The sequence below is a fragment of the Maylandia zebra genome, linkage group LG15, assembly GCF_041146795.1.
Source record: "Maylandia zebra isolate NMK-2024a linkage group LG15, Mzebra_GT3a, whole genome shotgun sequence".
Lineage (NCBI taxonomy): Eukaryota > Metazoa > Chordata > Actinopteri > Cichliformes > Cichlidae > Maylandia > Maylandia zebra.
The window spans coordinates 36,851,556-36,863,677 of NC_135181.1; the positions used below are offsets into that span (position 1 = coordinate 36,851,556).

The 12,122-nt window shown below is 41.3% G+C and overlaps 1 protein-coding gene across 18 annotated transcripts in view; it reads left to right on the forward strand.

Moving 5' to 3' along the window:
* ptprsa (protein tyrosine phosphatase receptor type Sa) overlaps window positions 1–12,122 on the forward strand; it is a 231,861-nt gene that overhangs the window by 175,448 nt on the left and 44,291 nt on the right. For 13 of the 18 annotated variants that reach the window (XM_076874371.1, XM_004562015.3, XM_076874368.1 and 10 more), the window contains 6 exons: window positions 6,825–7,418; window positions 8,482–8,576; window positions 9,093–9,343; window positions 9,913–10,000; window positions 11,226–11,429; window positions 11,628–11,791. In XM_076874371.1, coding sequence (XP_076730486.1) covers window positions 6,825–7,418; window positions 8,482–8,576; window positions 9,093–9,343; window positions 9,913–10,000; window positions 11,226–11,429; window positions 11,628–11,791 — 1,396 coding nt within the window. The remainder of the gene's footprint in view (window positions 1–6,824; window positions 7,419–8,481; window positions 8,577–9,092; window positions 9,344–9,912; window positions 10,001–11,225; window positions 11,430–11,627; window positions 11,792–12,122) is intronic. The other 5 variants (XM_004562022.3, XM_024799374.2, XM_076874370.1 and 2 more) reach the window with 1 other exon arrangement.

The window sequence follows — 12,122 nt, forward strand, 5'->3', positions numbered from 1 at the left end:
TTTGAAATGGCCAAGCCAAGCCAGAGCCCAGAACTGAATCCAAATGAAATATTGTGAGGTGACCTGAAGAAAGCAGATGATGCAATTGGACAGATTTGGAGCACTTTTGCAAGGAAGACTCGGCAAATATTAGAAAGTCACGATGCACTGCGCTTATAAGCACCAACACCATAAGAATGAATTATGTTACAACGTCAAAAGGTGCTTCAACAAAGTGTTAGTTTGAGAGTGCATATTTATGCAGAAGATTATTGTAAGTTTTTTATTTCAATCCTTTTGCAGTTGAGTTGCAGGGTCTGTAGGTCATGTTAGAGGTTGAAAAAGTTCAAAAATTATTTTGCCTGGTCTAATTTTTTTTTTACATCATAAAGTAAACTAGCATTTTGACAATGGTGTGAAGACTTTTTATATTCACTGTGAACCTCAGGTTGACTTGCTATGAGTTTGAAAGCTTTCTGTGAGTGGTTTTAGGCCATTAAACTAAGATTGTGTATGCATGTACTTGAGAAGGCCTCAAAGTGCCAATATGTGCACAACTGTATACATACAGCACATACTTTTTTTTTTTTACGCTATCATTATTTTAAAATAGTGAGGGATTGGGATGCAAGGATTTAATATATGTTAATTTGTTGTTTCTGTGTTTTTGTTTTTGTTTTTTTAAAGTAAAGAAAGAAAGAAACCCGCCATTACCTACATTCACTGTCTAACCAAACCAAAATTACAACAAAGCAGTAGCACTACTAAACTAAAATACTTCCTGAATTTTGGTTCAGTGTGTGATATGGGACTTTACTACCTGGTCTGGTCTCCAGGAAATAGACAGTGGCTGCAAACAACAATGAAGTAGGTTACAGAGCCTCTAGCAACCACTAGACTAGCTGACATGCAGAAAACTAAGCTTGTTGAATACATTCAATGCTCAAAATGTGTTCTAAGCTACAAGTAACAAAAACACTGGATATATACAGGGACACAAAAAAAACCCTAAATCAGGGCTGGCTGGAAGAACAGATTGGCTGTACTTTTGAAGCAGGTGGAAGAATTACTGCTGCAGCTTGATGAGAGCACAGGATTGGGGCACTGTCCAATCAGTAACAACAGAAGGCAGAATGAAGGAAGAGCAGTTAGGCTGGCATGCAGGATGTAAAAAAAAAAGTGCAGGCACTAAATTCTGATCTTGGGGTTACATTCAGAATTACCTTACAAAACAGTCAGAAGACTCAAAAAGACAAAGGACAAGGTGGTGTAATGGTCGAGTAATGTTCAAAAAAATGCTTATATCTTGATAAAGCTGGTGTCTTTCAGTCCATGCTCTCATTCCCTTCCATTCCCCCCAAAAGCAAATAACTTTAAATCCATCCACCCATCTATCTTCTATTTCAGAAGTTCTTCACATAGATATTTTAAAAACGCAGTATTTCTGCTTTGCTGAATCTTTATCAGGGTTTGATTATTTCGTCTGTAACGATATGTGCAGACCTGTAGAGTGGTATGTCATACGCTCCTGTACAGACAGCACATTTTCACAACCTAACGTGTGTACACACAAATGTCCCATCTCGTGACAAGTGTGTGTTACAGGTGTCAGGGAGCATGGCGCTGCCCAAGGGGCCTGAGCGAGTGCTGTCACTCTCCATCCTTCTGTCAGGACTGGCTGACTGATGCGCCATTCCACAGCAATTCTGTTTGTCCCTCGAAGGGAGAGCTTCTCCTTTTTATTATGATTGAATTAAAGAACTAGTTTATGCCAGGGGCCAAGATAAATAGAATAGGGTAAGAGGTGAGAGATTGAGGTGTTGGGGGAAAGAAGTAAAAACAGGTTTTCTTGGAGGTAAAGCAGATGTCCTTCTTGTCCCAAGCACCGTTAGGATGGTTGGGACATTGGCAATTTTCAAGGCAATTTTCTTTTGTTGTTTTTTCCTCCAGAGCAAGTTGAACTAATGAACTAATTGAATAGTTACATCTTTGAATTGCAAAAAATTCAGACAACATGAGAACAGGTGACAGAATCATCAGATTATACACAGTTCATAGTGTCTGTACATTCAATTACAGAGGATGGTCTCATATGATTATATTATGGTATTAGTGGACTAATCAAGAAGCCCTGTTTAGGCTTTTGAGATTTTGTTTCCATGTACCCAGACTTCCTTTTCATTTTTAAAGTGTTTTTAAGCAATACTTCCTCAGGCTTTCCTAAGGTCTGCTTTTTCACTCATTTCACTCATTACCTGACCATTTTCTAGAAGATGTTTTTGTTGTTGTTCGGTAAGACACTTTACACTGACCTATAAATCATTGAAGCATAAAGCAGACACCTATCTCAAGGGATGAAACAGTGTTGTGTTTACACAGACAGCTGAGCAACTTGGTTCAAATCGACATCAATATGTAATGAAGGAGGTCATGCCAGAGCTACAACAATGAGCGTCTACAGGCATCTGTAAAACATGGCGGAGGCTCTGTCATGGTACCAGTGGTGGAATTATGAACGCAGAAAAGCAACTGACTTTTTTTTTAGCATCTTTAGAATTCTGTTTTTGCCCCATATACTATATCTTCATCACTGATTTGCCTTTTTTTTTTTTTTTAAATATTAAGAAATTTGCAGGTGTCTCGAGACTTTTGCACAACACTGTAACTGTAACATTGTACATTCTTCAACTACAAAACTAAACAAAACACAAACTTTCATAGAAACTTTTCATCAAAAACCACACTAAAAATGGATCCCAACTTGTAGGAACTTATAAACCCAAATATAAGATGTTTTCTTCTTCTTCACCATGAAAAACAGATGTTCTTTGTTGAGACAACCACTCCTTCGTGTGGTTTGCACTTGTGTGAACTCACTCATAAATTGGCACACTTCAAATGCGTATTGTAAATCAATTTAACATTCTCCCACATTGTACGTCCTCTAAAAATATATATTTTTTAAAAAACATGTAACTTATGCAATTTCTTCTAAAATCTTTTTTTTTTCTAAAGCATGCACTTGAGGAGAGCAGTTGCCTACAGAAGATGTCATAGCCTTGGTCTTTTTTTATGTAACAATAAGGCTTCGATACAGTGCGTCATGACAACGATGGCATGTTTTTTCTTGCCACTAAAAATTGTAACATCAATGGCCAAGGCTTTTTATCTTCCAGACTTTCCAACCAGCCTCTCTGGTAGTTTGGTGTATCAAAAAGGATCTGAAAAAGATCTATGCAGGATTTTGTCTGACTTGGATAAAACTGGAGTTCCATACCTATTTGTGAGTCATAGATGAACAACATTTATTCTGTGGCTGAATCTCTCTTTGTTTGCTGAGTGAAAGCTAGGTTTGAAAAGTGGCTTTTCATGAGTCATATTTTTAAAACTCTTCCTTTGAGGAATACACTGAACCACGGCCAACAATCAATGTCTGCGTCCTTTAAATCTTTCATTCTTGCTCACATGCTAATGGAAAAAAAATAGTCAAGACTTCATTATAAGTCGAACAAAGTCAAAACATAATGCTACAAAGGCACAGTTATTTATTGGTAGGCTGTGCGCCAAGTTGCTCAAAATATCAGCTTGGGATCCCAAGAGGCTATAGAGCAAGGGGAAAAACTGTTATTTTGCATCACCAGGTACCAAACATAAGGCCCGTTGGTGTGATCCACACAAATGGATGGATTAAATCATATTAGGTTTGATTTTAATTATTTATAAATTGCATTGCAAGTATGGATGGATATTGATTCAGATCAAATCAGCCACAACACTGTTATTTACAGCTTTAAAGATTGCTGGGTATCCTCCACTTGTAACATCTTAACTGGTTAAAACTCCCTTAGGCCAACCTCACAATACTTGATGCATCATGCAAAAGGTTGCTGAGCTCTTTTTCTCCTTGCTTCTTTAATGGCTCCTTCTCTCCGAATGGGCCAAGTGAAATTTATTGCTTTTCTTTCTCCATTACATTTCCCACCCTACAAATTACTACTCTCCATGAATCCCTGAAATATAGGCAGATAGGATTCAAAGAAGCAAAGGGAAAATAAAGATCAGAGAGACAGATTTTACACGACCTTTCAGCATTTGCAAAGTTGCGTATGCGTGACTGACGTGCACAAGAGAGGTAGGAAATGAGAAAGAAACCTGATCGTCCCCTTCTGAGTCAGACTGAGTAAGTATCAACAGTATTCTGTTAATATGGTGGCCTAATGGGAAATGTGCAGGGAGGCCCACAAGGAGGGACTGAATCAGGCTCGACCCTGAAATGGTCAAAGAGTGGAAAGAGGAGGAAGTTAGGAAATGAGAGTGGGAATTGGACATCGTGCGAAGGGAGAAGTAAAGTAAAGAAATTGGGAAGAAAAAAGGGACTGTGGGTAAAAGGAGGGTGACACAGAGGAGAGGTGGAGAGGGACAATCAAAGTGTCCTGGAAGCCCAGAATCGCTCATGTACACACACACACACACACACGTTTCTGCCTCCTCATATCCCTGTTGGGCCCTCTTTGCAGCTGATTGCACCTTGTCCCCAGTCACCTTCATCATCTCTCATTCACTCATTTTTCAACCCCTCACTATGGCCTTGTTGACTTTATCATCTCCTTGTAGCACCTCACACACACACACACACACTCAGCCCACACCATGAGCAGTCCCCCCACCCCTCCTCCCCCTCTCTACACCAATCTGCTGGCTCAGTACCCGTGATCCCTCTCCCCAGTGTGCACTAGGCCCCAGTTTAAAATGTACAAATAATAAAACCGTTTTGGGGGTACACAGGCTGCAATGGATACATATGGCAGCCTGTTGAATTTCGAAGCGAAGCACAAAAACAGAGAATCGAAGACACGTGCTGCGCCTTTGCAGGATCATTCTCCCTGATTCTATTTTCTTGATTAGCAGTGATCATGAAGGGAGAGTGGGTTTCCAAATGACACCAAGCTGAGCTACAGTATGTAGCCAGGGAGTATTAGAAGCATTTGTCTCACCCAACACTCGCTGCCCCCACCTTTCCATTACCGGCAAATGCTCAGCTGACTAGCCGCCATCTACCCACTCACCTCCATCTTCCTCTAGCAACAGTCTTCAGAAAGAAAATCATTGGCAAACAGAAATGAATAATAAGCGCAGAGGAAGGAGAGTATGTGGAGTGGATTTCTCTCTCTCTCTGTCCCTCTTGCTCTCTCTTTCTTCTCTTTCCAGGCTCTGTGTGTGTGTCTGTGTGTTTACTGTGTGCACAAAACTTACATCTTATCACAATAAACTATATGTAGACACATACAGTATACACGGACACATTTGCACGATGATACTGTTCCACTGAGAGGCAGTACTGTTTCCTCAGACTAATGTTGGCTTCTCCAAATTACTTTAAGTTCACACTGGGCAACAAGCCAAATAGCTCTATGTGCAGCTGGAATGGCGATATAGGAGATGAAGCTGGCTGGAGACCAGGGCCAATAGGCTGACACACATCAGCAAAGAAAATTCAGACTGTCCATCAAGCACAAAGATACAGGATGCAATGATTAAGGGGTGGGTGCGGGGGTGAATTCAGCTTGAATTCATCTAGCATTAGCATCAACAAGCGTTAGCCAAAGAAAGCAAATGAAGGCATAATTATGTCTGCATAAGATAATGATGAAAAGTACATAACATCTGCAACCACAGTTAATAATTTGCATTCAGTTTATTTAGTTGTTAATAAATTTATGCAGGATCAAACAGTTTCGCAGGCCAACTTTGCCAAACAAATTGGCAAGCTTTGTGAATCTTCAGTATGCAGGAGACTGTCACTCATCATTCTGTCTGACTACTGTAGATACATGTAATTAATTTCATAGCTGACGTGTCTCATTACCTCCTTTGTTTTCTTTATTAATACTAAAGTAATGCATTTGGATTTAAATTCATAAAACAATGTGTATCTATAATAGAATACTTATAACATTTGCCAGTTGTTTGTCCCGTCCCCACCTTTTCTGAGAAAATTTGTTGTTTCTCAGAAAAAGGAGGGAAGTACATAGATCAGAAGATGAGCGAGGAAGCTAGAATCTATTTACATGGGGCTCAAGTGCAAATCAGCCACGCTCATCTCTCACAAAGCTTTGACAGCAGCTTGAGAACTAAAGGCTTCACATAACTGCTGCTGCCGCTGTCTCGGTGATGGGACCTTAAAAGGAGGGTTAGGATGAGACGTGTGTCATCCATAACAGCAGCAAAACTGGGCCACTCTGAAGAATAGTGTCTGGACCCCAAGAGTAGATCATCCATTTTACAACAAGAGACAAACAAGGCGCTGTTCTTCGCTTAAAGTTTTAGTGGTGCTTTGCTGTAATGCAATGATTTTTGGCTTCAGCTTCTATGTATCATGAAATGGTAATGGGTACAGCGATCACTTAGGAATTAAAGCATTTTGGGGATCTTCTGCATTTCTGACTCACTTTGTTAGCTTATTGACTGTAAGTTCAAACAATTTCCCCGAGTTTTGTTCATCTTGATCTTTACCTTGGACACATAGACATCGTTTTATGTGCGGTATCTGATCCAGCTATGTTTTTACCATCCTTTGTAAATGCTTCCGTCGTATACTATTTGTATCAATAGTAACAGTGTTGATGATTTTGCTACACAGTACAAAAACTCAGTGCACTTTCTATAACACAAACCATAACTCCTAAATCGGAAGGAAAAATAGAACATAAACGATGGTTATATGTCATGAATGACTTTCAACGCTCACCCATATGTACCATTTTCATGTCTCTTATTTAAAAACGTGCATTCTAATAAAACTGTAATGCAAAGACATCACGCTTTTTATTTCTTTGTTTCTGCAGTACCTGGTCCGCCCTATCTGTCAGTGGCTCAGGACTCAGAGACATCAGCCGTGGCTCGCTGGGATCCTCCAGATCTAACCAATGGCATGGACCTGCAGGGTTACCGGCTCCAGTTTGGCAGAAAAGATGTCTCTCCTTTGGCCACACTGGAATTTGCTCCCCAAGAGCGGCAGTACTCTGTGGGCAACATTCACCGGGGGGCAATTTATCTCTTTAAGATCTCTGCCAAGAGCAGGGGTGGCTTTGGGGAAGAGGCTGTGGTAGAAGTCAATGTGCCTGAGAATACGCCAGGGGGATACCCTCAAATTAACGAGGGCTCCAATGTGACTTGCTGCTCAGTGCAGCTGTCCTGGTCTCCACCAGTCCTGGCAGAGAGGAATGGGGTAATCACAGAGTACACTTTGGCCTATAAAGAAGCTGGCACCAGAGAAGCTCCACGGGAACTCCACTTACCCCCCAGCCTCTTCAGCTATGTGCTCAACAGCCTCAAACCGAACTCGGCATATGACGTGAAAATACGTGCACACACCAGTGTAGGTCCAGGGCCCTACAGCCCACCTATCCAGTATCGGACCGTGGCCTTTGATCCAGCAGGTAGGGCTTGCCTGTTTGTCTATGTTATCCAACCCAGTTGGCGGGGGGTTGGAAATTGGCTAAAATTAATCTGCAGCAACACAAAAACTGCCCACCCCCTCCTTCAACCACCTCCACCTCTCCTCAAGAAAGAGGAAACATTGATATTTAAATTGCTTGCCGTGGGATACTTACTTCAATAACCCAAATCAGGTAAAAGATAAGTCAGTAAGTTATAGTCAGTCATTTTGAGAAAGAGGAAAGAAGCCTAGAATTTCAAGGTAAGTGCAATTTGGTCAGACACTCTTCTCAGTCATTCTTGCAGCCTGTTGCCAAGCACAGTCACTCAGCTAATGTCATCTCACATCCCCAGTTTACAAACAAGGTAGGATCTCAATCAGATCTAGTCACTTTGAGAGTAAGTGTGGACCTCTAAAATTGCAAAACTCTCATTTTGGTTCTTTATTTTATTTTTGGTTTAAGATATTCTGCCCTTCCTAACTCCCTTCCTCTCCCAGAACCTCATTCTCCGTCCCCCTGTCCTTCGACAGGACAGCTTGTGGCATGGCATCCCACAGATGCACCGCTAAGGACTGTTAGCATGCTATGTTTTGGGTTTGTCTCTTTGCCTACACAGCATCACGTTGGCAGTGCCAACCCAGACTTAGTAGAGGTGTAGGATCAGTTGGCATTGGGACCGCATGGGTCAGTTGTTAATCATCAAATGCTCGTGGTTCAAAGATAATGATGAGCTGGGTTGGCACTACCCACGATGGCTAGCCAGTAGGTACACCCTTGTGCTCCATGGGTTTGTTGTCCATGAGTCTTACGTGCTGTGTGTCCTAACCAATCGCGTTGCCCTTCTCACAGCCAATCACAGCTCACTGTTACACTCACTTTCCTACCCAGAAGAGCGTTGCAGGGGAAGAACAGCTTTTTTTTTCTTTTTTTTTTAAAAAAAAGCAAAAAAGAAAAATCAGGTTTCTTTATTTGTTTCCCTTTCTTTCTGATGTAAAGATGGTCCATTCACTTATGATACACCCTCTTTCTTTTTTTCTTCTTCTTGCGTTTGTGCACTCAACAGATGTTCCAAAGAACTTCACTGTAAAGTGGGCCACCAAGTCCACAGTGGTCATTGCTTGGAAGTTTTCTGAAAGCAGGTCCCCGTATAAATGCACTGTGAGTATAATGTTGTAAAGCATTCCCACTGTGTAATTTAGCATCCTTGAAGTTGAATTCAATTGAAAACTGTCATTCAGTTTGTCATATTTCAGTGACAGTCGGGCGATCGTGGCTCAAGAGTTGGGCGTTCGCCTTGTAATCGGAAGGTTGCCGGTTCGAGCCCCGGCTTGGACAGTCTTGGTCGTTGTGTCCTTGGGCAAGACACTTCACCCGTTGCCTACTGGTGGTGGTCAGAGGGCCCGGTGGCGCCAGTGTCCGGCAGCCTCGCCTCTGTCAGTGCGCCCCAGGGTGGCTGTGGCTACAATGTAGCTTGCCATCACCAGTGTGTGAATGTGTGTGTGAATAGGTAGATGACTGGATATGTAAAGCGCTTTGGGGTCCTTAGGGACTAGTAAAGCGCTATATAAATACAGGCCATTTACCATTTATGACATGAGTTACCACTAAACAATCTTCCTCTTTTACTCTCTATTCCCTCACCAATTTGCTGATTGACTATCACTCTAATCCTAGATTGAGTATAACCGCCAGAAGATGGATGTGGATGCCAGGCAGCTGAAGGTGTTCGTCACTGGACTAAGACCTAACACCACCTATGAGTTCACAGTGATCTGTCAAGAAAGCATAAATGGTGGGCAAAGACATCGGGTAATAGCCAGGACAGCGCCGCTCATGCTGATCAGGAAACCCAAGTTGGACATCTACAGTAACTCGGATACCGCGCTCACCATGTCCTTTCCATCATTTGACAGCAAGGATGTCAAGTGAGTTTTGAGGGCTAAAAGCATCTGTGAGCTCTGTCTGAATTGTCTTGAAGGGTTAGGGGTTGCTGTCTTCCTTCTCTCTCCCCAACCGGTTGCAGCAGATGGCCCTGCCCCTTCCTGAGCCTGGTTCTGCCGGCGGTTTCTTCCTGCTAAAAGGGAGTTTTTCCTTCCCACTGTTGCCAAAGTGCTTGCTCGTAGGGGGCCATATGATTGTTGGGTTTTTCTCTGTACGCATTATTGTAGGGTCTACCTTACAATATAAAGCGCCTTGACACAACACAACACAACTGTTGTTGTGATTTGGCACTGTATAAATAAAATTTAATTGAATTAATTGAAAAAGTTTAAATGTTGACATACTTAAAATCTGACGTGACATCTGTTGAGATCACTAGGTAATGAGTATGTGACGTGGACTGCTGGTAATTGCTAGGCCCTTTGAGAGAACCGAATTGTCACGTCAATTTAGTGTTGAGTGTGAGGCTATTTTTAATGTAAATTCTGTTACAATCTTAAAGGATTGTTTATTAAAATCAAATCTTTATTGTGCTTTCATGCTGTGTTCACAGGAACTTCTATGTAGTAGTGGTGCCGCTTAAGAAGACCCCAGGAACTGTTAAAGACTTGAAAAACCCTGATGAGATAGACATAGAAGAGGTAGCGCACACAATAAGCTTTCAAGCTGTTTTTTTGTTTGTTTGTTTGTTTGTTTGTTTGTTTGTTTGTTTGTTTGTTTGTTTGTTTGTTTGTTTGTTTGTTTGTCATTTTGGCTCTGTACACCACCACAGTGGATTGTACAACCAGCCAACATATGATTAAACTGGAGACTTTCAGCTATAATTGAAGGGATTTAACAACAATGTGTCTGTTTACAAATTAAAGGCATATATACACATTTTCCCTCATTTTAGAGGCTCAAACGTAAATGGACAATGGACTGACAAGCAGTTTAATGGGCTGGTCAGATTTTTACATTCTTATTCCAAGAAAAATTAAGCAAATACGAGATCTGCAGTCGATTCCAAGTGTTAAACTTGGATTTGGTGGCTTCTCACTGTTAAAGCTGAAAGTCATTTCAGTTACTTCTTGACTACCTGATTTTAAATAAACTGTGATGACATACAGAGGCAAAATTGCAAAAATTGCATCATTATACATAAACAGTAGTTTTCATGTTCTGTCCACATTGTGCACATCATGTACCCATGTAGGCAAGGCACACAGAACACAGACATAAGTAAATCTCAGCTATGCTAATTTGACCCCCCCCCCAAAAGCATGCAGAAGAGAGAATTACACAGTCTTCTCCTACTCATAACCATAGCTCGGGGTCACCTTGAGCACCAGATCAACAGCAGCCATCCCTATTGGATTTGGGATTACACACATTCCCTCTGCTTAGGGCCCGCCTCTGTCTGCAGTCTAAACTGAATGAGAGAGGATTGATGTAGGGGAAAGGGTTGCATGGTTGCATGGAGCATTGCCAGAAATGTTGAAGCTTTTAGAATCTTAAGTGTGCAGTTACACCTACAGATTGTTTTCTTTGATCTCAGGAAGAGTTCAAGACCTTCTACAAAACAGCTACTTATTCAAGAGACCTACTGCTTATGTATTTGAAAATTTGTACTACTGCCATATTACAGTTTCTTATTTCCAGTTTATTGAATTGATGTCATTTTTTGTGCTTAAATAATAGCTCTTGTTTTGTTTAAATTTTTATTTAAAAAACATTAACATTATAAACACTTTCTGCACTCAGAAACTCTCATTAGGTCTGACTTGAATGTTCTCTATATTTAGTCTTTGATCTGCCAAAATTTTAAAAATACACTCACGCTCTCACACATAAAGAAGTACAATAAAACCTTTTTACGTCAATCAGCTGTTGAGGGAGGTGAATCCAAAGCGCCGTTCACGCCGTCAGCTGGACCAGAAGAAGCCCTACATCATAGCCTGCTTCAGGCAACTGCCCGCTAGCTTCACAGTAGGATCTGAAAACCGCCACAGTAACTGTGAGAACAAGCCTCTCGAACCTGGCCAGGAGTATGTCTTCTTCCTGCTGGTTGAACTCAATGCCACTAGCGGGGTAAGACAGTTCAGTCGAATTTTTGTCAGAGTGGATTTAATTATGCGGTTTTCTTCAGTTAATAGTGGATCTCTTAATGCTGATTTATCTAAACCTAACACATTTATGCTTCTTGTGGTATTCAATTCAGTTTGTTCAATTTGTATCTTTGGGTTTTATGCACTGTACTAAGTTTTGCGAAAAATTGTTTCTGTTCAGAAAATGTTTGCAGCAAGCCCATATACCGACACGGTGGTGACTCCTGAGCTGGTCGTGGACCCTTTGCCAGTAGACGCTGGAGATGGTCTCATATGGGTGTTGGGCCCCGTCCTGGCTGTTGTCTTCATTATCTGCATCGTCATCGCCATTCTTCTGTATAAAAAGTGAGTGGGCTTGGGAATTTCTGTTTGTGGTGATACTTGTGTGTAAAGATGTCAGAACCTCAAATAGATGTGAAGTTTGGAGTTTGGTTTTTCTTGTCATTTCATGCCAAACCCCTTATTTGTAGTCAAACTGGGGAATTGGGCTATCTTAAATGATTGCATGCTAGGCCGCATGTTGAACGAGGGTCTTATTATGTTTTCATGGCAGCATGATATTCAAAGTCCCAAAAACACAGTTGCATGTAAATATGAAACTTTTTTTTTGTGGAAAAAAAAAGATGGTCGTGGGATGTGAGCTGGTTGGAGAAAGAAGAGAGGAGGAGATTCTTTG